The 25919-nt window shown below is 38.4% G+C and overlaps 1 protein-coding gene across 1 annotated transcript in view; it reads left to right on the top strand.

Moving 5' to 3' along the window:
• Positions 1-12778, top strand: part of LOC127630515 (semaphorin-3G-like) — a 36484-nt gene extending 23706 nt beyond the window's left edge. The window contains exons 5-16 of the mRNA XM_052108096.1: positions 1117-1207; positions 2082-2198; positions 2745-2893; positions 5668-5782; positions 6227-6296; positions 6379-6523; positions 7121-7352; positions 7442-7533; positions 7875-7916; positions 8672-8897; positions 10192-10325; positions 11276-12778. Of these exons, the coding sequence (XP_051964056.1) occupies positions 1117-1207; positions 2082-2198; positions 2745-2893; positions 5668-5782; positions 6227-6296; positions 6379-6523; positions 7121-7352; positions 7442-7533; positions 7875-7916; positions 8672-8897; positions 10192-10325; positions 11276-11740 (1878 nt within the window). The 3' untranslated portion in view covers positions 11741-12778. The remainder of the gene's footprint in view (positions 1-1116; positions 1208-2081; positions 2199-2744; positions 2894-5667; positions 5783-6226; positions 6297-6378; positions 6524-7120; positions 7353-7441; positions 7534-7874; positions 7917-8671; positions 8898-10191; positions 10326-11275) is intronic.
• Positions 12779-25919: the final 13141 nt, after the last annotated feature.

Raw genomic sequence — 25919 nt, 5'->3', positions numbered from 1 at the left:
GAGAAAAAATGGCTTCAAACTGGCTTTTGATTGTCCATCCAAATGTGGATAAAAAAAAAAAAACATTCTAACTAAATTTTTTATGAATATGAGCTAAGTTGAGCCAAACCTGTCTGTTACAGGACAGGTAAGAGTCTTAGAGACTTGATTTCAGCCATAACTCAGTTTTGTGTTTTGCCTTTGCAGGGCAGTAAGGTATGTCCCCATTCACATGGCTAAGTAATCATGTGTTATACAGTATGTCTAAGCTGGAATTAGATGGTAGGTCCTGCTTCCTTTGGTGTGTGTCACCCCATACGGAGTCAGGGATGTCTGTCAAATACACAATACTACATTGTATGTAGTAGGAACTGGCATAGTTCACAGCGAGTTTAATCTGTCTTACACACCAGTGGACACACACCCACAAACAGTGTCTGACATCAATGACAGAAAAACTTCTGCGCTACTATTATTATACGATAGTGGAAATTTGTGATACTGTACAACCTAAAAGCTGAAAACCACACAAACACAATATACATTGTGCCTGTTTGAAGGATCTAATAACAATAGCCATTTTAAAAATTCTTAGTAAAAGCCCAGTTTACAGATATCATTGAAGCATTAACCCACTGTTTTATCACAAAGTAGGGATGCACTTTACAGAAATTTCCTGTTATCCAATATAGTATCTTTGTTTTTGTGTAAATTTGACCTCAGCAAAAACACAATGTCTTAAAATATTATACAAATTTAAATAACTGGCAGAGATATAAACAGATAAGAATATTTGACAAAATTGCATTTAGCATTTCTTTTAACCTAGGATCTCTGAGACCCTAAACAGAAACTAAAGCATTTATTTTTAGCATGTTATCAATTTAAAATTGGTTTATAATCAGCTCTGTCATCAGTTCCTAATAATATTAACAAAGGTTTTAGGGTATGAACCTGATATGTTGGAAATATTAAAAGGGCCTTGTGGTCTCTCAGACCCCAAATAGAACATGAGTGTTAATAATACAGTACAGTATCATATAAATAATGAATATATTTAATGATAAACAACAGTAAAATCACTTGCGCTAGTTTATTGTTGAGTTTTAAAATAAAGCACAATTTTCTTGTTGGCAGCATGTGTTCAGTTTGGATCGTACCACAGTGCAGAACGGGAGGGGCAAATGTCCCCATGACCCCAAACTACACTTTGCAAGCACCTTCACAGGTACAGTTGAATGTGGGGAGAAAAATATGAAAGTATGTGTGTGGGAGTTTGTGACTTTGAGTTAGAAGTTGCTGTGTTAAAGTTCCTGCCACTACATGTTTGTGTTGTGTGTTTATAAGTATGTCAGAGCAAGTTTGAAAAAGTAGTTTTTGTGTGGGATTTTGTAAATGTGTGTACATTTTGGCTCTTGTGCATGCAGGGTGGAGGTTTCAGAGTTTATGGGCCACTGTAGATTGACTGCTCTGTTGGGGTAAATTTGAGGTCCTCTTCATGCCAGATTTTGTGTATGTGTGTGTTTGGTGGTGTGTGGGGGGATTGTCCTTTTGTGTGTATGTTAGTGGGTGTGGTAAAGTCTTTTGGGGCACAGACTCATCTCCCAATGTGTTAGTGTATAGTGTGTTTGTTAACACTGCACAATCTTGGCATTTCTTTTCTTGTCATTTGGCCAGATACAATGTATTATGGACAGAGATTTAGGATTGCATATTTGTGAACTTGGACATTAGTTCACACACTGATTGGACAGTGTGGACTTGGACACACATTATACACAGATATACGTACACCTTTCCTAATTTATAGGGGGACAAAACTGTGCATGTGTTTAAAACTGAAGAGTGGTACATCTTCCATTACCACGATCCCATATTATAAGATTCTCTGTGTATGGGGGTGTGTCTTGGAAAGGCTGTCGACAGTATATCAAGTTTCTGATTTTATACTGAGCTCTGTCTAAGTGTGTGTTTTTAGGCTGAGAGTGTGTTGTAATAAAAAATACTGCAAGAAGGCATCCTGCAGAAAACTGTTTGTCTTTCCTTCCTCTCACCCCTCTCTTTCTCCCTCTATACAAATCTTTTTCTGTCTGTCTCTGCAGGCGGAGAGCTGTACACAGGTCTGACTGCAGATTTTCTGGGCAGAGACTCTGTGATTTTGAGGAGTTTAGGGACTCGTTTACCTACAAGAACAGAGACAGATCAGAGAATCCTACATGGTACAAAAACACACAATAACCTTCTTCCAGCTCTACATACATGAGTATGCAGAAATATAATATGAACACATGGGTGAATTTACTAAGGATAAATTGCGCCTGGTAAAAGCGCTGGTTATTTACTCATGCTGTCTACTATGGTTTAGTGCCTGATTCGCTAAAGAAATTATGCAGATCAGTCATCTATAGTGATCTTTCATGCAATCTATATTGGATCTAATTTACATAGAAAGGAGGTGTGTTTGTGTGGAAAGGAATGACAATGACTTTAAAATACTTTAAAATACTCTGACACAGATGCAACGCTATTTCAGCACTGATTGCCCCTGTTTAAACTAGATGACAAGTTCACTGAAATACCAAGCACAAAAGTGTCAAAACTGTTTTCTGAATTCGTTCCACCATCTTATCTAATCTTATATAGAGGATGGTTACTGATAAATATGTGAGAAACTTAATTATAATTATACATTGTAAAATTAAAGCATTTTTTTAAGGGTCCAGTGATCAGAAAAGCATTAAATGTGTATGTCTGTGTGTTTGCAGAGCCCAGGTTTATTGCGGCCCACCTCATTCCTGACAGCGCAGATAGAGATGATGATAAAATTTATTTTTTCTTCACTGAAAAAGCAACTGAGACTGCAGAGAGAGACGACGAAGGAGCCATACACACACGCATTGGACGAGTGTGTGCGGTGAGACAAATCATCATCACACCCCACCTCCTGAATGTCTACCAACATTGTCAACTTTTCTCACAATTGCCACTGTTACTGCCAAAACCCTTGAAATAATCTCTTATGAGAGGAGAGAAATGCAGAACACCAAACAAGAATTCTGTACAATAATTGCTTAGAGCAAAAGCATGCAACAGCCACATACATCACATGCAAGCACAAGCAGGAAACCAAAGAAGGCCAACATAATGGAATGATCAGTACATTTATTTTTTTATTTCAAACCCATACACACAGCTGTGGGATGGTTTGCATACCTCTGAATCACACACATACTTACCAATGACCCAGTAACTGTGTACACACACTCACACACTCATGGTCTCTAGTGTAAGAAGAGCTCCACAAATCTCTCCTTGTCATTTAGAGGTCAGTGTTCAAAGAGCCAGAGGTCAATCACACATCACTGTCACTTTTGACTGCTATTCATAGTCCAACTATACTACATTCCCAATTACACACACATTTACACTGCAGAGAGTGCGATTATCTCCACATATGGCGATTACACAGATTTAAGGTAATTTAAACCACCCCTGTGTGTTTGAGATGTTAAACACAGCTGTTATGATTCTTAGGATCCGTGACGATCTTTCACTTACAGTGTTGTAATTTCCATAACTGGGTGATGCTCTGAGTAATTATGGGATATTGAAATATTCTTGTTCCCACGGGAACAGATTTGAATGTTTACGGATAAATACACATTTACCAGGTGCTCGGTGATTCTCAAACACACACACACACACACACACACACACACACACACACACACACACACACACATGTTGTGTTTCCATGTTTTATGGGGACTTTCCATAGACATAATGGTTTTTATACTGTACAAACTTTATATTCTATCCCCTAAACCTAACCCTACCCCTAAACCTAACCCTCACAGAAAACTTTCTGCATTTTTACATTTTCAAAAAACATAATTTAGTATGATTTATAAGCTGTTTTCCTCATGGGGACCGACAAAATGTCCCCACAAGGTCAAAAATTTCGGGTTTTACTATCCTTATGGGGACATTTGGTCCCCACAAAGTGATAAATACACGCTCACACATACACACACACACACACACACACACACACACACACACACACACACAAACATAACATTAATTCTCTTTATCTTTTCCTTTCACTCTCTATACAGTCTGTTCAGCTTTGTAGGGTTACTGCCCATTTGTTCATTATGATTTAGAAGGTGAATGATTTTATGAGTTTATTTGTAGATTGTCAGCTCTTATTGTCTCTTAGAATATATATAATATGCATTATTTATGTAATAGTATGTAGTTTTCTATTGACTCTTTAAGTCTGCATGAAGCGTTAGCATCTACATTTTTTCTTTGATCCATTATTATGTTCATACCTGTAAAAACTGCTGATGCAGCTTCAACCTCACTTTCCTGGTAAATTTTCTTTAACTTGAATAGTCTGAAAAGAACCATCTTTTCCATTGTGCAAGTGGTTGTTGGCAATTTCAGCTGAAAAATCCTATACGGATGCACACTTTCCACCAGAAGGTATATACAGGCAGCTTTAGCATACTATTTTCAATGTAATATGATTTGGAACACACTAATTCTAATCTTGCATATAATTTAGGATGGATAGTATGAGCATTGGGATGCAGGAATAGTCTCATTTTTATTGAGGTTGGTCGAGATGTCTTACTGCAGACATGCAGCACCAGCCATTTCAGGACAGAAGCGCCAGGACGTCAGTCAGAAGTGAGGGCGGAACAATGACATTTTATATTCAGATTAATATTTTATTGGATAGAAATCTAAAACAGTTTTTACTGAGATACCGCGGGCTTTGTTGATCATCAACCCTTTAATATCTCATTTACATTTATCTACATCTATATTAATCTATATCTCATTGATCAATTTATATAGGATTATTACAGTTATTACAGGTGTTAATCACCTGACTCTCTGGACTCCCAGCTGAGTTAATGCCTTCAAACACTGAAAATACACAGCCGGCTTGCTTGAAATGATCACTGGCTGTGGGTGGGTTGGGAACATGTCATCAAGGCAGTGACCAATGAGTGCAGTTCATGTCTAAATAGTTTTTTTGCCAGAGGAGGCTTTCTGCAGAAAAAGCATGTCTTCTGGAAAGCGCTCGTGGATGGTGCATTTGGAGGAGAAGTTTATTGCTCTTTGGAGTCAGCATGTATATTTGCATGACATATCTCCATATGTTTTATCATGACAGACCATTAAAAGAAAAAAAAGTGGTCAGAGATCCCTACCGAACTCAGTGTACGTGGTAAGGAACAGTTTAAATATACAATAACGATTGTGAGTAGCCAGGTTGTAGTTCATATTTATACTACTGCTGCAGTGATAAGGCACAGAACAGAGTCGTTAAGTGTGACACCTTCCCTCCGTTTTTAATCGGTAAATGTGGCTTACTGACCAGGAGGGCAGGATTAGCAAAAACAGTTATTAAGTGTGACACTCCCACCCAATTTGAGTTGTTCTGATCTGCTAGTGTAGAGCCAGCTTAATTCTTTTGCCGAACTTCCGCCCTCAGACGATTGCCCTGGCGCTACCTTGCCCTGAAGCAGCTGGTGCTGAGGAACTGTAGTTTGATATTATGGAGTTGTTCTGAGTGTAAAAAAACACTGTGATTTTACTTTTTGCAGATTCAAACGAAAATTAAATGCATATATGAATGCCTCATAATTTATTGTGTATGTGATGTTGCAGAATGACATGGGTGGGCAAAGGGTTCTGGTGAATAAGTGGAGCACATTTATTAAAGCCCGACTGGTGTGTTCTGTTCCTGGACCTCATGGCATCCAAACACACTTTCATCAGCTGGGTGAGACAATAAATTCACCCTTAACAGATAGTTCACCCAGAAAAGGAAATTGTCATAATTTTACACATTTTTCCAACCCCATATGACTTTCTATCTTTGTGGAAACCAAAAGAATAGGTTAAGCAAAATGTTAGTCTCAGTCACCATCCACGTTCATTGTACCTTTTTTCCATACTATGAAAGTGAATGGTGACCAGGGCTGGATTGGTACTACCCCACGCTCAACAACTTTTGGGCCAGTTCTATGTAAAATCCCAGGCTGATTTCTCTTCCCAGTCCACCCCTGATGGTGACTAAGGCTATCATTATGCCTAACAACTCAAATGGGTTTGTAAAACATGAGGGTGAGCCTTTCTCTCCCTTTAACCCTATATATTATTAGCTTGAGGCATAATTCTTTTCTCTTGCATCCCTTAAAACTCTACTTCTTGTTTGTTTATGCAGAGGATGTGTTCCTGTTAAGAACTAAAGATGAAACTAATCCAGAGATCTACGCAATATTCAGCACCATCAGGTTTGTGTGCTGTTGTCATTTTTTAATCATTACAAAAAGCACTGATGTGTTTTGGTATTAAACATACATGTTCTCTCTCCAGTAATGTGTTTCAGGGATATGCAGTGTGTGTGTATAGTATGGCAGATATCCGTGAGGCCTTTAACGGGCCGTTTGCTCATAAAGAGGGTCCGGACTATCAGTGGGGACCTTATGAAGGACGAGTCCCTTATCCACGACCAGGAGTGGTGAGAAAATATGCACACACATACATCTGTGCGTACAGGTCATTTTCTACTAAGCAATGCAAGACCCTGTTTACACCTGTTAATAACATCCAATACAATGCTTCTTGGAAATGTTATGATCTGATCACTCAACCTTAAGAGGTGGTTAGAAATGCATATGGCCACATCACAGTTGCATTAAGCAAATTTGTTCTGTACAAAAACCACAGCTCTGCACAAGACTTCACCAAGTCAACTGATATCAACGTGCTGTACCACACTATCCTAAAGTGATGGGTGTAGTCATTAGATGAAAATTATGTCATAATTTACTTACCCTCATGATGTTAGGCAAATTGTTCCTCACAGTCATCATTCACTGTCACTGTAAAACATTCTCCGTAACATCTCCTTGTATAGTTCACAGAAGAATGAAAGTGAAATGGGTTTGTAACTACAATACGGTGAGTAAATTATGGCATAATTTTCTCTTTTGGGTGAACTATCCCTTTAAAACTACGTGTTAACATCAGTCTGTCTGGGATGACAAAATTTTTTTTTATTATTATTGTAAACCCCATATCTGCAACACTTTTTCTCCAACAAATTTTCCCTCAGTGCCCCAGTAAGATCACAGCCCAGCCTGGCCATGCTTTTCGCAGTACGCTGGAGTTTCCAGACGCGGTGCTGCAATTCGCAAGAACACACCCACTCATGTGGCGCCCCATTTACCCCTCACAGAGGCAACCATTGCTGCTCCGCACTGGTGCCCCCTACAGACTCACACATATTACTGTTGACCGCACTCAGGCTGAGGACGGAAACTATGATGTCATGTTCATTGGCACTGGTAAGAGGGAGTGTGTTTTAAAACCACTTAACGCATGTATATTAATCCTTGGTGACTGGTTAATTACCTGTGACCTTTGACCTCTACAGACATCGGGACAGTGTTAAAGATCATCGTACTAGGAAACGGCAACTCTCTCACCACTGAGGAGATCACACTGGAGGAACTGCATGTGTTTAAGGTCTGTTATCACAAGTGTTTGTAATTGTGTTTATCTTTCAGAGTATGTTGTTGGCTGATTTATGATGGTTAGTGCTGGTTTGATGCATTTCTAGCTGGTAAAACCAGCAAAACCTAGCTAGCAAAGCTGGTCAACTAGCATGGGTTTTATAGTGATACTGGTTGACAAGGAAGTCTTGCTGAATCGAAGCCTTGTAGGAACACTAGCACACCAACATCCAAAATACAACATATTTCAGCAGGGTAGGCTAAAAAGATGTGTTATGTGTTGTGTGACTATTTTGATGTTCATATAATGTGTTCCTTTTAGTTCTGTTTCTCATGGTGTATTTACCTCTGCAGGAACCCACTCCCATAACCTCTATGGACATATCTGCGAAGAGGGTGAGTGCACAGTCATGTAATCTTTCGCTTCTATTCCAGTAAATGAAAATAAACAGCACAAAAACCTAATAATATTCCATGGAATTCCCAAAGGGGCTTCAGATCTGTGGGGATATAAGGGACCCTGCTTTGTGCGTATATGCTGTTGGCTCCAAAGTAATTAAACATGAATGTAAATCAACAAGTTGCATGTATAAGGTGCTTTAAATCTGACCAACAGAACACTTACCTCATAAGCAGGCCTGGAGCCATCACCTCAAGATACATTGCACCAAGTTTGACATTAGCCCCGGCATTACTTCTCGTGTGTCTTATGACCAATTTTGATACCACGTGTTTCAGTGTTTTGGATTGAATGCAATTGTGAATGAGATCTCAGAGCTATGGCAGAGGGGAAGATTTAAAAACGTGGTCTGTTTCTTACTCAAAGCTAGCATATAGCTTCAGAAGATTCGGAATAAAGCATATGAGTCATAAGAACAACTTTCAAATTTCTTTTTTGTCCTATCTGAATCTTGACAAACCCAGTCCTATTCACTTCCATTGAATAGAAAAGAGCAACCAGGGTATCTGCTAAACGTTTCAGATTGCATTCCATGGAAGAAAGAAAGTAATTTTTAATTATGCAACAACATGAGGGTGAGAAATTGCTGAAAGAATTTTCATTTTTGGGTGAACCATTCCATTAAGTTCAAGGATACAATAGAACTATGATACGATTCAACTAAATCTGCTGTTTCTCTCTCTCTTTCCAGCAAACTCTGTTTGTGGGCTCACAGACAGGTGTTGTCCAGGTGCCCCTGCACCGCTGCAATTTGTACGGTAAAGCGTGTGCCGAGTGCTGCCTGGCTCGAGATCCCTACTGTGCCTGGGATGGACACACATGCACACACTACCTGCTGAACACCAAACGACGCTACCGGAGACAAGACATCAAACATGCAAACCCTGCGGTGCAATGCATGGACCAAAACCTCAGCGGTGAGAGACAGATGTCATAATTTACTCACCCTCACATTGTTCCAAACCTGTATGACTTTCTTTCCTTCTTAAAACACAAAAGTATTTTTTAAAAAGTACTTTAAACGAGTGCAGCCATGCAGTGTGAATATCAATGCAACAGTCTCCTCTGAGCACTTAAATTGTATTTACGTACATGTCAAAGAGCTCAAAGTTAATTTGTTTAATCATTCAAGTTAGAAACTTCAATACACCTTTAGCTAATTTATTATCCCAAGATTATTCATCTTACCCACTGGGTCTTAAAGGGATAGTTCACCCCAAAATAAAAATTCTCTCATTATTTACTCACCCTCATGTCATCCCAAATGTGTATGACTTTCTTTTTGTGCTGAATACAATCAATGATCCTTTGAAGAATATATCAGCTCTGTAGGTCCTCACAATAAGAGTGAATGAGTAACAACATTTTGAAGCTCCAAAATGCACACAAAGGCTTAATCCTTAAGACTCCAGTATTTAAATCTTCAGAAGCAATATGATAGTTGAGGGTGAGAAACAGATCAATATTTAAGTCAATTTTTACTATAAATTCTCCCTGCACAGTAGGTGGCAATATGTACGAAGAATGTGAATAGCCAAAAACAAAATGAAAAGGAATGTGAAAGTTGAAGATTGATTGCAAAAAAGGACTTGATCTGTTTGTCACCCACACCTATCATATCGCTTCAGAAGATAAACATTTACCACCGTTTTAAGGATTACTTTTATGGTGCCTTTATGTGCATTTTGGAGCTTCAAAATGTTGGCACCCATTCACTCTCATTGTGAGGACCTACTTAGCTGAAATGTTATTCTAATCTTAATTGGTGTTCTGCAGAAGAAAGAAAGTGAAACACATCTAGGATGGCATAAAGGATGATAGAATTTTCATTTTTGGTAGAACTGTCCCTTTAAATATGTCAAACCCTCAAACTGTGTCCAGCGTGAAACACAGGAACTGATAGTGAGAGATGAATACATTAATCACTCAAGATCTTTCATTACAAAGGAGAGAGAATGAGAGAAAAGAACAAAAGAGGTGCGAGTGAAGAATGCTTGAGTGTTTGCACACCTAAGAGTGACGATGATGGTGATGAAAAGGGATTATATGTGTATGCACACACACATGCGCAAATTCAATGAAATATTCTTCACTGACCTTTAAGTCAAGTAAAGTCAATTATATTTGTCCCCTTTAACTGAGGACGTTTTCGTAAAAATTGTGTGTGCGAGTGTGTTAAAGTTTTTGTAATAATCTGTGTTTTCTCTGTAGTGGAGGATCAGGATTTGACAGAAGAACAGGTAGTTTATGGCACTGAGAACAACAGCACCTTCCTGGAGTGTGTCCCCCGATCGCCACAGGCCACCGTCACCTGGCACATTCAGAGAGATGACTACTTACAGGAGGTGAGAGACAAAACATAAGGACAGGATCCAGAATTAACACTCTTCAAGTGCCAAATGTCCCAAATATGCCATATAGAAGTTATGCATGTTTTCTTATAGAAATGTTAACAGCCTTCAAATAAAGTGAGTATTAATTCAAGATTAATCTCTCATATAAACACTCATGTTTTATTTTGTCATAAACTGACAAAATTAAGTTACTTTATTTAAGTGCAAACATGAAAAGTCTGGAGTGGGCGGTAAGGAGCATGTGTACCATTTAAGCCAACATGTGTTCTTAATAAGCCCGCTATGTTTTAAAAATGTTAAATGATTTACATTTGACTAAATAAGCACCTCAATTTAAATTTATTTTTAGATTTATACCTCAAACATGCAAGCTTTAATCATATTTGGACAGTCATTATAATTTTTTGTCTGCCTATTCATTTTCTCCCTGCAATGAAAATAGATTCATTATTTAGAGCTGAATTTTTTTATGTGAGGTTCAATGGGTTATTTGCTCTGTGGACATATTAGAAACAATTGGGGTCAATGGAAAATAAACCTCAATAATTAGATGGTAATTGCACTGTTCTTTATAAACTCACTTGAAAAAAGTAAGATTTCTGGATTATTCTGGATACATTTTGTTTGAGCTGAAGAATCTTATTATATATTTTAATTTAATGTGGTTATCAGCAGTTTTTTTTTTTTTTAAACTTGAGGTCTTCAAAACCAGTGAATTTTTGGAGCAACTTCCAAAATGGCCACTGAATGGTGGTAGCACATTTTTCCAAATAACTCAAGAATTAAACATTTGATTGGCTCCAAATTAAAAGTCAAATGATACCAAAAATATGTGCATTTTAGAATTTGCATTTCTTTTGACAAGACATTTCTTGTGAAAAGTATAAAGTGAGATTGTATCATAAGATTATTTCCCTATTTAAATTTTTCTCTCTGTTTAGGTGGTATTAGATGAACGTATCATTAATATGGATGATGGTTTGTTATTCCGCCGTGTGCTACGTCATGATGAAGGTATCTATGTGTGTCGTTCTCGGGAACATGGATTTACACAAACCCTCTCTCGGTTCTGGTTGGACGTCTTACATGCCGACACCCTATCAGACCTCCTGTCACGAGACAGCAAATATAAGGTGTGGTCACCATGCCCTGCCAACATAAGCCCGGCCAATCGTGGTCCAGCAAAGGCATGGTTTAAGGATGTCTTTCAGCTGATTGGTCCTTCAAACCTACCGCAGGTGGAGCAGTACTGCGAGCGTGTTTGGTGTAATAAGAAGCTAAGGAGGAAACATAAAAGCATGATGGACAAATATCGGCAAGTGCAGGACTCTGTGGGGAGAGCACAGATTCAAAAGAGCACAGGAGAGCGAATCCGCTCACCAAGGGACCTCCATACGGTTGAGTAAATGCACACCTCAAGCAGGATGGAGAAAGTAGGACTTCCAATGGAAAGTAGACTTTTAGCCCTATGCTCTTACACACAAATGTAAACACACATTGTGATGATGTAAAATATTGTAGGTATTGTTGTGTTTCTAACGGAGCAAATGTTATGTTCTTGTTAAGGCCTATTCATACCAAATGCGAAATGAATCACAGACGATAGGTCTATTCACAGATAGACTGAGACAAATATTCAGCAGGTGTTACTGACTAATTAACAAATTTGCTCCGGTATAACACATGCACCTTTAGATTTTCTGAAGTTTTGAATAAAAAAAAATATTTTTAAATAAATTAAACCAAGATGAAGCATTTGACAAAAGTAAAATCATTTGCAGATACTGCTTGTATTGATAATGTCATTCTTCAATGTCTCTTTTCATTCCTGTTACCATGGCCGAAAGCCCCCATCACCCCACAGTACACCGTGTCTAATGTCTCACTTAAGTATTTAACAGCTGCAAAACTTTTTTTACTGGAACAAATGAGGGTAGACAGGATGGAACTTGTTGGCTTAGATTGGAGAGCTGCCACTGCTATAACAGGTGCCAAAAACATACATTCATTTAAGATGTGTCTGGCCATGATAAAACTGGGCACAATGCTCAAACACAGACTTTTGCTCAAGTGGCTGTGCTCAGCAAAGCTTAGCTTGCCAGTGTATTAAGCTGTAAAGAAATAAAATGTGTGGACTAATTAAAGTATTTTTCTTGTAACTAATCATAGGTTGACAACTGTTGAGACTTTAACAGAAATTATAGATTTTTGTATTATTATCTCTGAAACACTACATGTGCTACAGAACTGTACAGCCTTTTTGCTCTTTTTGTTTTTGCATTGTAATTTTTTTTTTTTTTTTTACACCATTTACTGTATAAAGTTTTATAACTGATGCAGAGCTAGAGAGCTCCTCAAAATTGACTAGGATTTGCCATAGACTGTTAATTGATCCTAAAGCTGCATGTGCTTGAGGTTTCAGTATAGCCTTATGTGAAAAATACACCCCGTACTCTCTATCCTCCAATTTTCTTTTTTTTTTCTTTTTCCTGCATCACTTGAACCATGTTTATTTATTTATAGCCAGAAACGACTGCTTTCTCTGAAAGAATTGACCTGTTTCTCTGAGCTAGATCTCTCATGCAGCAATGTTTTCAGAGACTTTCCGGGTCATTTTAGAACTTCAGGGAAAAACCATCATTCCATTTCTTTTTTCAATGGCCTAACAGATATGACTGCATATATATGTAATAGTTGCACTGAAAATGAGCTTTTTGTGAACTGGTACCGCAGCACTGCTCCGATTTGAACTTATTTTTGCCTTCATATTCCTTCAGCTTTTTATTGGTAATGCTTTGAAGATCATTTTATATGACATTTTATATGAAGCATTAATTAAAGTGATAATTGAAAGGAATGTTGAACACTAATAACATGCACAGATTAATTTCCCACTAGTCTTAGCTCTCTAGTCATTTTCTCTTTAGATAATATATACAGAGGGTTGTCTGATATATTTATGTGTTATTTAAAAGCGATTCCTTGCATGCAGAAAACTCTGACCTGTGTTTGGTTCAGTGATACATAAATAAAACATTTCACAGAGGGTTTTATGGGTTTGTGCTTTATGAAGTCCACAGAGCGAGAGATTAGGTCTGCTTTCATTGACCCACCCTTAGAGGAACCCAGGGGTTGGGTGTGGCCCCTACAGATGTTAATTATCCTGTGTGTAAATAGGATTTGTTTATCGTGTTGGACTGAAAAGTTCTTTTTTCCTTGAGAATCTCTTTGCCAATATATATTTGTTGAGTGTGAGGTCATATGCTAGTGCCATTGGTGTGTGGTATGTGGTTTGACATTAGGATCAAGTGCCTCTACTATAACTGCTGGTGAACAGACCACAGTAAAACAGATATAAAAATCTTTCAAGACATTTCGCATCCACACCTGGCCAGAAGAGAAACACCACCAAACCGAGGCACAAATGTGTTTAAATGTGATATAGTTAGCAGGTTGATATGCTTGCATCATTTAATGGACAAGAGGTGCAATGTACTGTATTCTCTCTCAGAAATAAAAAGCTAATTGTCTAGAGGTCCCGTGTGGGAGGGGTGTGAAGAGTTGAACCAAAATGAAACCTACAAAGACAAACTATCCTATACACTAGATATAAACTTATAATCTATCATTGGAAAAATAAAGATAGACATGAAGCTGTTTGCAAAAGATGTTTTACTTAAGATTAAGATCCATAATTTACAGGGGTCCTCATTGGTTGCTTCATAATTTGTTGATAGTTTACTACAGGTGTGGAAAATGTATGTATTTATTTATTTATTATTCATGCAACAATACGTCTTAAAAGTTTTATTAATAAATATAGCTGCATGAATAAGTAGAGGTGGGAGACTCGAGTTACATGACTTTACTCACAAATTTAAGGACTTGTGACTTGCTTGACTAAATGAAGAAAATTAGGCCTACTTGACTTTGACTTGAGAATTGACATTTTACAATTGTTCATGAAAACTTTTACTTCACTTTTGGTCTGGGTGATATGTAAAAAATATTTTCATGAAAATCACATTTAAAATATTGCGATATCCGATTAAATGATGAATATTTTTGCTTGATTGATTTTGCTTTAAAAATGTAATTAAATTACTGAAACACAAAAAACATAAGTCATTTCTAAATTCAAATTGCACTTTAAGCGAAACGAAAAGCAATTAAAATAATTAAGTGATTAAAGAATTTTAAATATAACCACCTCCCCAAATACATCTCCAATAACCCCATTTGCCATCACACAAGTATCAGTCAACAACACCAGGTGAAAAATGACTAAGAGCATACAAATTAAGAACTAAAGACAATTATAAATGTAAAGATTATTATAATAATATGTTACGAAGGCAGGAGGAGGCAGACGAGGGGTGAGGATCTAAGTGCGGTTTTTATTGAAAAAGGTGAAGACAAAACAAAACAGGAACAAATGAAATGTCCACGATGGGAAAACAAAACCAAAACATCCAAAGGGTACACAGGCTGGGGAAACATCCACGGTGGGCAAAGGTAACATGGACAAAAGAACATCTACATCCAAACATCCACATTCAACGATCGACAATGACTGGGGAACAAACAGGGTTTAAATACACAAACACAATAATGACTAAATGCGACACAGGTGAGAACAATGAGTGACTGCTGGCAGTGATGAGGGCAGGGAACTCTGGGAAGTGTAGTTTAAAACAGGTGACTGGTGAAACACGGGGCAGACAACAGGGGATCGTGACATAATCAGCATAATAAATGAGCCTAATAAATTACCATGTGTTCTCAAAAATGCTGCCAAATATGTGTCTTATTGAATGTGTTTGTATTGCATTGTTAATACAGTTTATGCTGCCTAAATAAAATGAAATAGAACTAAATTTTAGGTTCAAGGTGAATGTGTCTTGTATTACTTTATGATTTAATAATTTTCGTCTTTGTTTCTTTAATACAAAGATATTTATTACTGAACCTGCAGTGTTGCTTTTACAATGTGTAGGAGTGAACTAAACTCGCAGTACCTCACGAGATGATCGGAGATCATGTGCAGCATTCTCATAGATTACATTATTCTTCCAAACAGTTTTCAGTTAAATGAAATAAAGAAAAAGGAGTGATAACTCTGTACAGGGTCCCGTTGCACATCTCTGAACAAACAGAATCAGACACGAGCTTTGACGGCTTTTCTTTCGTCTGTTCTTAAAAATATAATAAAGTGTGTTTCTTCAATAGTGTATTTTTGACTAACAGAATTTCTTGACATGTGTCACACCGAGATGTCTTATAGGTCATCCACCTGTTGTGGGTAGAATTGTGGGTAAATTACTCGTGAATGAAATACATTTGGACGAGGAGCTCACAAACATTTCTTTCAACTGTTCTTCAAAATATAATCATGTTTCATCAAACATGTATTTTTGTGTACAATTGATTGTAATATATCACTCCGAGAAATCTTGCAGGTCGCCTTCCACAGTGGCCGGTACATCAGCAAAATACGCTGCATTTGGCGGGTGTTTCATTTCAAACCTTGTTCACCAGGAGTAGCTATATGACAAATTCTGAAGAAAGGAAATCAAAACTGTCATTGACTTCAAGCTTTGTGTACAGGCGTTACCAGGGTAACAGCTATATTTCTTCTACATAAGCGCCACCTACTGTCAGAGAGCGAATTTGCATTTTCATTCAGCCCGCCTGTCATTTTTGTTAGATCAATGTGAATATCTGACCACATTTTTACACAGTTTTTTTTACAGTGTTGAACATTTTTACCAGTTAATTCAAAAAATCTAAACAATTCAAATAATAAGGTATCTAGTAGTATTCACAGTATTTTTAAGTGCCCACAATAAGAATACTGTGCATGTTCATTAACACAATGTAATAATATATATATTATATTATTACTGTTATACAATTCATTTAAAAAATATGTAAAGATATGTATTTAAGTTAATCTTTTCAGAGCAAAAATAAATATTTATTTAAAAAATGAACCTCTATTTATTTTAGTACTGTGGCTTGACTTGACTTCACTGACTTGACTTGAAACTCATCAGGAATCAACTTGACTTGCATTAGGTGAGTCACTGACTTGACTTGACTTGCTTGATTTGTCAGCACTGCACTTGAGACTTGACTCGAGACTTGATGGTTAAGACTTGAGACTTGCTTGTGACTTGAACATGTGTGACTTGCTCCCACCTCTGAATAGTAATAAGAATATTGTCTAGAGGATCAAAATACATACCGTATAGGCCAACTTAAGCCTAGGTTTAACGTTTTGTCAAATATAATTGCATTACATTACATTTGTTTATGCCTAGTCTTTCACATTATTTTTGTTTGATAATTTATTTTATTTTTAATACAGCAGTCCTGAAAGTAGATGTGATGTCACCATTATAGATGATGAGAGAGAGAGACAGAGAGAGAGAGTGAGAGAGAGAGAGAGAGAGAGAGAGAGCGCTACTGATTCACAGCCCAGCTTCTTTGTGTTTTCTGTATTAAGCCCATTTATCTACTACCTATTACCTTTTGGTTTCATTTCATCAGTTTATACTGTGTAAAATAAAAGCATTTTCATTATTTGTTATTGGAGTTTATACACGTATTTTAAATATCTTGACTATCAATAAAATATAAAACACCAGTATCATAACTGTAAATGTAAGTGCTTGAGTTTAGACAGTATAAATAGCCTACTACTGATTCTTACGTTTTTTGGTAACACTTTACAATAAGGTTCTATTTGTTAACATTAGTTAACAACATTAGTTAACATGAACTAACAATGTACAATACTTATTAAGCATTTATTCATCTTAGTTCATGTTAAATCAAACATATACAAATACAGTTTTAAAATGAAAAGTTGTATTAGTTAACATTAGTTAATTCACTGTGAACTAGCATGAACTAACAATGAACAATTATTTTTTTATTAACTAACATTAACAAAGATGACTAAATTCTGTAATAAATATATTGTTCATTGTCAGTTCATGATACCTAATGCATTAACTAATGTTAACGAATGAAACATTATTGTAAAGTGTTACCAGTTTTCTTTCTTTTTTTTTTCACCTCTTGCACATGACCAGAAAATATGAACTATTTGTTATACATGGCTAGGTAAACAAAGTTCAGCAAAGCACTTCTTCACTCCTGTTTCTGTCTGGATTAGCTGATATTTCCTCTGCACTGCCTTCTATCAATCTCTACAAGAATAAACAATGATACTTTAAAAATCTAATTTAAAAAGAAAGTGGTTATAAGGATTTTGAAGAAACTTTATGGAATTATTGGATACATTTTGTGGAGCTATAGGATTGTCCTTGGAGGTCCCTTCCACATGTAGACTGAGACTCTGCACCCCCTGGGACTCTGGATCTCAATCGCTGAAGCAAAGTCCCAGGGGACCTTCCTTGACTGCCTCCCTGATGTTGGAGTTCCCTTACCCACTTAGGCTGGGACCATGGACCCTCCTGCCCTGGAGCTCTATGGATAGTTTTCCAAGAAATGTATCCGTAATTTAAAGAAATGTATCCCAGATATCAGATACACTTCTTGGAATGATATATACACTTTCTGGAATATGAGATACACATTATAGGATATAAGATATATTTCTTGAAATGCTTGACTTTCCGGAATATTGGATACAGTTTCTGAAAATAGTGGATCCACTTTCTGGTATGTAGATATACTTTCTGGAATATCGGTTACACTATGTGTGAAGTACATGCAGATACACTTGGATTCGTCCAGCGCTGCCAATGGCAGAGGGAGGACGGATACATCTGACAGAGGAGGGGGTGTGCAGGCTGTTTTTTCTGTGCTGCCAGTGGAGCAAGCCCAGCCATTTCACAGTCATTGTCTGAGTAAGGCCATGTGTCCACTAACGCATTTTTTTGCCAACTGAAAATGCCAGGTGCTCTTCTGAAAACGTCCAGCTGGGAACACTTGAGAGCGCTTTGGAGGTACAGCGTTTTTTCAGCTGAGGCGCATTAGTTTCAATGATACAGAATATCTGTGGAAGTAATGCAAGTTGCAAGTACCCAATTTTGGAAGAGTACTTGCTCTGATCCTTGCTCTGGATGAAGGGAAGGCTGGAGCATTATTTTTCATATTAATATTGTGATAGTCCAGGAATGTCATCTGGTACAGACATGAAAACTCAAAGACCAGCACACTTCTCCATAGTTGTTCAATCATTGTACAAGTAGGATGTGATGGTAGGTCAGTGTGGTAGTTGTCCCACCCCTCCTCCACTGTGACTGGATGGCTGGGTAAAATGTGACAGGGATGAGAGCTGCGTTTTACACAAAATTTAAAATGTTTCAACCCTCGGTGACCAGAAAAAATGGCAAGCACGCAGCACTCAAAGTGGAATAGACGCTCAGCGCCTCGTCACGCTGCAAACGACTGAAGAAATACGCTGGCCTCAAGAAAAATATGCTTTGGTGGACACAAGGCTTAAGAGTCAAATTCTTCAGTCAGATTCCCAGTATGGGAGCATAGCAATCCTCTTAAAGAAAAGTAAGAGAGAGGGAGCACATCAAGCAATGAATACATTCAAATGTAAGACATTTCTGGGAAAAAACGCCTTCACTTGTTATCCAGAGCATACATACATTTCTCATGGACCCTGACGTTGTGCTTACTCGATCCGGCCTCCTCCTTAGTAGGCATAAAGTGTCTTCACTCTCAGAGTCTTTGTTGGAGAGTTCAATGAAATCGGTGGAAAAACAAACACAAAAAGTGCATGCTTAGTGGAGAAGAGAGAGAAATTAATAAATAAGCATGCACTGGTGTGCCCAGCCTTATGTCTCGGTATATTGCATACATGCGTTATTCCCACTGTCCAGCTTTCGGCAGAACTCGTCCTCGACGTGTGGGGGAACAAACAATGTTGAGTTTGAATGAAACAGATGAGCAGAACAACTGCTGTTTGGCCTTATTCCTCTGTGGGATCTGGGGTGGAATGGAAATGTTTGTGGGCATGGAGAATGTGGCCCATGAGTTCGAGAAAAGGGTGAGGTCTAATTTGGAGAGCAGCTCCGATCTTTCACACGACCTCCTCTGGTTCCTCAGCTCTTTGAGAATAGCTTTCCTTTTCACTTGCCTGACTTACAAATTCCTCTGGAACACAAAAAGAACTGCATTAAGGTCAAGACAATAAACAGTGCTGCTCTCTCTCTCGCTCTCTCTCTATATATTTCGAAAAGTTGCTTGTGTTTGCTCCAGGTGTTTGTCGAGACGTACCCGATAGTGGGCTTTGCAAATCCTTAACTCCTGCTTCCCACAGTGTCTGAGAGGATTAAACATACTTTCAGCAAAATGTCAAAACGTCTGCATTGCATGAGAAAAATACATTTAAAAAAGACATGCACAGATGACAGAGGAGGCCTCTATGGTACGGAAGATGATGGCAGGGAATGAGGGTAGGGGGGAGGATGCAATATGGAAAAACCATTGGAGGGCACATGAAATGAGTCAGCCACACCATGGAGAAGAGCAGGTTGGTGCCTGGCTCAGGCAAGTACAGTAGATAGCCACACACATCGTCACCAAGATCACGCCAGGGTGCAATTGGGGAGGGTAAACACCGCCAGGCCAATGGGAGTCTGCCGAGCCAGAAGACACAAATGGTTGGCAATTAGCACATATTCCAAAAAATTCACTATAATTCCAGGTTGCAATTCCATATTAATTTCAAAGACATACCAAGAGTAGTTTGAACAACCTTACATCAGATATCAAACAACATTATTCACAATACACTTTTTGGAATTACGAGATAGCTTTCATGTAAAAAAAATTAGTTTCAACGAATTACCAGATTGATTTTATGGAATTCAGGCAGAATGCACAAAACAACAGGATAGCTTTTGTGCAACAAGGCCAGCCATCCAAAAAGTGAATCAATAATTCCAAGTTTCAATTCCTTAAAAAAAAATGTAAATGGCTTTTCAAAAAATGCATTTAAGTCTCTACATCTCTACATGGAAAGCAAAAATAACCCACTTGTGATGATTTTGCAAGAAAACCAGCATTCAAGGATCCACTGACAAAAGCCACATCAATAGCAGAAAAAAACTGTATCCAAAACAAACAAAAAATAAAACAAAATGAAACGAACACAAACATACATCAGAGACTTACAACATTTTACATCTGACCCTAGGTGTTGTTGGATTCGACATACAGTACAAAAGCTAAATTCAACTGAAAATATTAATTTGAGGAACACACCAGCCGCCTGCTAACTGCTATCTGCAATGCGCTCTGCTACCTGAAAACAACTCAGTTACATGAAACGTAACCCTGGTTCCCTGACTGGGAATGAAATGCTGTGTAATCACATTGGGAAACACCCTGAGTGTCACATGGTCTGAATCCCTTGTACAATCACATCAATTTATTGCCTGGAGGTGCTTAATCGATGCCCCTAGGGAGCTATGTCAGGGGCTCCATAAAATCGCTTGCTTTGGTGACATCGAGTAATATTTCCTGCAGGAAAACACAAGCCTATGCAGCTGCTAGATAGTATGGCCAGTTTACGCAGAATCTCGTTCCCACTCTGGGAACCAGGATTATGTTTCACGTAACCAAGTCTTTCCCTTTCATAGGAACTCGAGCTATAAAAAACCCCAGATAAATCCCATAAGAGAACACAAATGGGACGAAAAGGTCTAAGCCTGCATACCCTGTGCATAAAATAAGTGACAAGAGAATATCTACAGACAGAGACTCCAGTGATAAGTGAATGCTCAGTCACTACAGTGGCAACGTAGACATCATAGGATTTTCACTTCGTGCTGTACACCAAGAAGCAAAATTACACCACTTGAACGAATAAAGCTTCCTAGCTGATGGAGCTCTAGCACCCAGAATGGTATCAACCACAGTGGGGGATAACCCATCATTCAAAAGAGTTCCCAGTTGAGGGGCCATTCCCATAACTTCCACAAGTCTGGCCAGGGGTGCCAAATGCTGTCTGAGACAATATGTCTATTCTGACTGGAATCTCCAGAGACATTTCCTCCAGGAGAGAGACCAGCGTCGAAAACCATACATAAGATGGCCAAAACAGCACCAATAACAGAAGCCAACCCTGATCCTCCTTGAACTCTCTGCCGAACTGCGTGCAGATGACAGATTTGTGGGAATGCTTAAAGACGTGCTGTCGGCCACTGAAGCACCAACGAATCGATGCTAGAGGGAAAACCAGAGGGCACAGTGTGACGTGAACAAGTCTACTTCCACTCTGCCTAACCTTCCCCAGATTCATTCCATAATCTGAGGATGTAATGTCCACTTTCCAGTCGCCCTGTCTGGACAGGAGATCTGCCCCCAAATTCAACCAGCTGAGGACATACATAGCTTGTAGTGACAGCACATTTTCCCATGCCCACAGAAGAATGGAACGTGCCATGAGAATGCACTCCTCCCTGGCGATTTATGTATTTACACCGTCCTATCTTTCGACCAGATGTGGACATGGCTACCTGCTGTTGTTGAAGTCCCTTTGTGGAGTTCATCCACACTGAAAATGTCTAGCATGTAACATGCCAAGGGGAATGACAGTGGAAGCCTCATGAGCCCAAAAGCCTGTGAAATGTTCTTGCAGGGAGAACATTGTGAATATCTGAACATTGTGGAATGACACCGGCAGAATGACAAAACACAGAACGGAGACAGACGTGCCTGTATCACCTCTAGAAACAGAGTCTTTTGCCTTGGAAACAGGACACTCTTGTATAGGTTTACACACAGCCCTAGATTACTCAAATGGCTGAGAATTACATTTCAGAGTTAGGCAGCCTCAATCGTCAAGATAATTCAAAACGCGGATGCCCTGAAGCCTCGAGGGCATCAAAGCTGCATACATGCATTTTGTGAAAGCGCTTGGTGCAAGTGCTAGTCCAATCGGAAGGGCGCAAAACTGATACGCTTTGCCCCTGAAAGCGAATCTGAATATGGAAATAAGCATCTATTGTCATAAACCAGTCCCCCGGCTAAACTTGTAACATTATTTGATCTGCATAAGCATTCTGAATTGACATTTTATCAAAGTGGAATTGGAACATCTCAAATATGGGATGCAAGCCACAGTCTTTTTCGGGACCAGAAAATAATGGCTGTAAAAAACACATTATCTCTGAGAAGGGTGAATCTTCTCAGTTGCCCCTTTGTATAAGAGAGAATGAATTTCTGGAATCAAAAACTTGGACTTCCCGAACACAAACATCTGTCGGAACAACCCCTCTGAACACTGGTGGAGTTCACCTGAACTGAATTACATAACTATGCTTTATCTTTCGAAGTACCCAGTTTGAAATGCCCTACAGCTGCTGCCAAGCCGACAGACAGGCAGACAGAGGGATTAATGCATGGCTCTTGCCTGCATCACAAGCTGTAACCACTAGATGGTGCGCTTGGCTTACTTTTGGAGGCTGTCACAGAACCAGTGGCACAGCTGAGGGAAGCCTTTGCTCCTCAATACTGTGGCTGGTTGAAGGGAATTTGATAATGGTTTTGCCTTTATTGTATCTAGGCATAAAAGATGAGTGCCATGAAATGTATCTACAGCAGAAATGCTGACATAATAAACCTTTTTCCTGGTATTTTGAACAGGGTAAAATTGCCAGCCGCAGCTGGAACCAGCTTTCAGAAGAGATCAGATGTGCTCCTACAGTAGTCACATCCAGACTTAAAACACATCTGTTTAGCTGTGCATTTACTGAATGAGCACTGTGCCACTGTGTGTCCGACTGTTTGTACTGTATTTTATTTTATTTTATATTCTAAACTGTTTCAATTATTCTTATTTTTTTTAATTTTTTTTTTATTCTTATTTTAATCTCTTCTATGTAAAGCACTTTGAATTACCATTGTGTATGAAATGTGCTGTATAAATAAACTTGCCTTGCCTTGCCTTGCCTAATGTTTATTTGAGAAAACCACATTGTTTTGGTTTGCCAAAATGTCCCTAGCATTCTCTATAAGATCCTTGGAATCCAATGCCACCATAGACATGGCACCAACGTCTAGCCTAATACGGGGAGAGTGACAGAGAAAACTGAAGATCAGATAGCTGCTCAGCTCACATTTCTTATGCATCCACGCTGGGCACATAGAGTCACATAGCTGTGTGGTGCTGGCAGACATGTGGCCTGCACCAGCAAGTGGCTTGACCGAATTTTCGATGGAGGCAAGCCTTTCATGGAATGTTCATTAAATGGCACTGTGGGCAATCTGAACCCTCCAACATGGCCTCTGCGTGGTGAAACCCCAGACAGGCGACACACATGTCATGGGAATCTTCACCAACAATGAACCATGTGATTGACATACAGTATTTCGATTTTGGATAAACTTCTTGGAATTATATGGGATTATATTTGGATAGATTTGACATTTGGAATTTTGTAGAGACTTCTTGCAATCATCGGGATAGACTTTTTGGAATTTCGGATAGACTTTGGGAGAGTTTATTCTCAAGTAATCCAGGGAGAACTCTCACAGACCTTACCCAGGGAAGGGAGCTCCAAAGATAGAGAGGGAGTCAAAGAAGGTTCCCTGTGACTTTAGCTGAAATCATGAGCACAGCTGTGTAGAAATATATATTCACTCTCACACTGAAATGTTAAGGCTAACAGTGGGCCCAGGCTACCGTTGCATGAATGGAAAAACAGAAGGGGAACATGATCTGTTCTTTTGCAGTCATATTGTCAATGGGCCTCATTACAGGCAATTTAGTACACATTTAAATCCTTACACACATTATCAGCCATTCTCTCTCTCTCTCTGGCCTGTTTCCCACAGTCTGTGTAATAAGATCCTCAAATATAATATTTTCTAAAGCTTAATTAACTCTTAATTAACTAATTTTCATTGTTTGGGTGGATGTGTTTTTCTTTGCCACTTGAACAAACTCATCTTTTTCTGTTCATCTTGTCTCCTGTCCTCAATATCATTGTTTATTTTTTCAGCCTCCTCTCAGAAACTCTCCCACTCTGCTTGGTTTGGTCTGAGAGAGACAGAGAGAGGGAGTGACTCTTACATGGTAAACAGAGCTGCAGTTTAAATAACAGTTACTACAATTGCCACCACTGTCTCAAAAAAAAAAAAAAAAACACACCCCTATGTGCAGCTGTACCTCTGGGTGTAACAAAAGTATGTGCATGTGTTGTCACGCTGGAGATCTGGGTTTGAATCCCACCCCTTGATATACTTTTTCCCATGAATCTACTCATAATATTTCCTATAATAATACTGATAGTAATAAATAAAAGAGATTCCTCACAATGATTTGGTCAGAGTTAAGGTCGGAGAGTTGAGAGGATTTGATCCGGATAAAATGAACCATGGTTTTACTATAGTAATATTGTAGTAAACATCTGTTTTGGTGGAAACTATGTAGTTCTGATGTACTAACCATGATGTTACTACAGTAACATGTTGTTAATAGTAGTTTATAGGAACCATGTTTAATTTTGTGCTTACTAAGATTTTACTAGAAAAATACTATGCTGATACAATGGTTACTGTAATCACCCTTTTATATATAAAAAACAAATCTCTATTTTAGTTTTCTTTATATTAGGGGCCTCTGCTAACACAAGAGCTGCTTAACTTAAAAAAAAATCAGGACCTTTTAAAATGGGTAACCACAACAAGGATAATCTATGAAATACACAAGTAGGACAGCAATTTACCATAAAGAACCACCCCATGTTTAGAATTTAATTTAAACTTGGCCAGTGTTGGTGGCATCGTGGTGAGCATGGCTGCCTTCCATGCAGTTTACCCAGGTTTGATTCTTGGCCAATGCATTGTTTTTGGATCAAGTGGCCATTGTAATAAAAACACAGCTGGGGGGCACACTTCTTCAGAAGCAACGGGTAGTTTTTGAGTCTTGTTATAGTTACCATGGTTATGTTTTCAAAGGGAAAAGGAACAAATGAAAGAATTGATGTGAGTGCAAGAAACCATAGATGAAGAAAGAACAGAGGTGAGAAATCTGTTGACACTGAGACCCTGTTTTCTTAAGTCAACACCTCTAATGAGAGCATTAGGTAAAAGTGCCTAAGGGAGGGTTAATTAAACCTAATTAGCATCATTACAGCTGTCACAGTGTGTGTACACTGTGAAATAGAACATGGGGGAAATATGATCAAACTTGTTTAAAAGTCAGAAGGAAATAAGTGAAAGTTAACGTGTTAAAAGAATGTGTGAATTAAAATGTTGGTATAACGTCGTAGGTAGAACGTTTAAACAGTTATTACCCTTAGCAATTAAATGTATAACTTGATAGCTTATCGTGTGTTAAGTGAACTGTATCTTTTCTCTTGACAATAATAGTGGATGTTCAACGCATAAATTGACAAAATGTATCAATAATAAAGATATATAAGATATATTCACTGTAACCAACTAAACTGTCCACTTTAAATCCTGCACAACAGCATACTCGAGTGGTGATCTCGCACTACTGCAAACAGAGCAAATCACAAATTGCTAATCTCACACTTGGCCTATTAATCTCAAATAAAACAGAGGGAAGAGTGATTGCTGTAG

The sequence above is a fragment of the Xyrauchen texanus genome, chromosome 37 (genome assembly GCF_025860055.1).
Source record: "Xyrauchen texanus isolate HMW12.3.18 chromosome 37, RBS_HiC_50CHRs, whole genome shotgun sequence".
Classification (NCBI taxonomy): Eukaryota; Metazoa; Chordata; class Actinopteri; order Cypriniformes; family Catostomidae; genus Xyrauchen; species Xyrauchen texanus.
The sequence above is the reverse complement of the archived record's forward strand: the minus strand, read 5'-3'. Positions and strand labels throughout refer to the sequence as shown.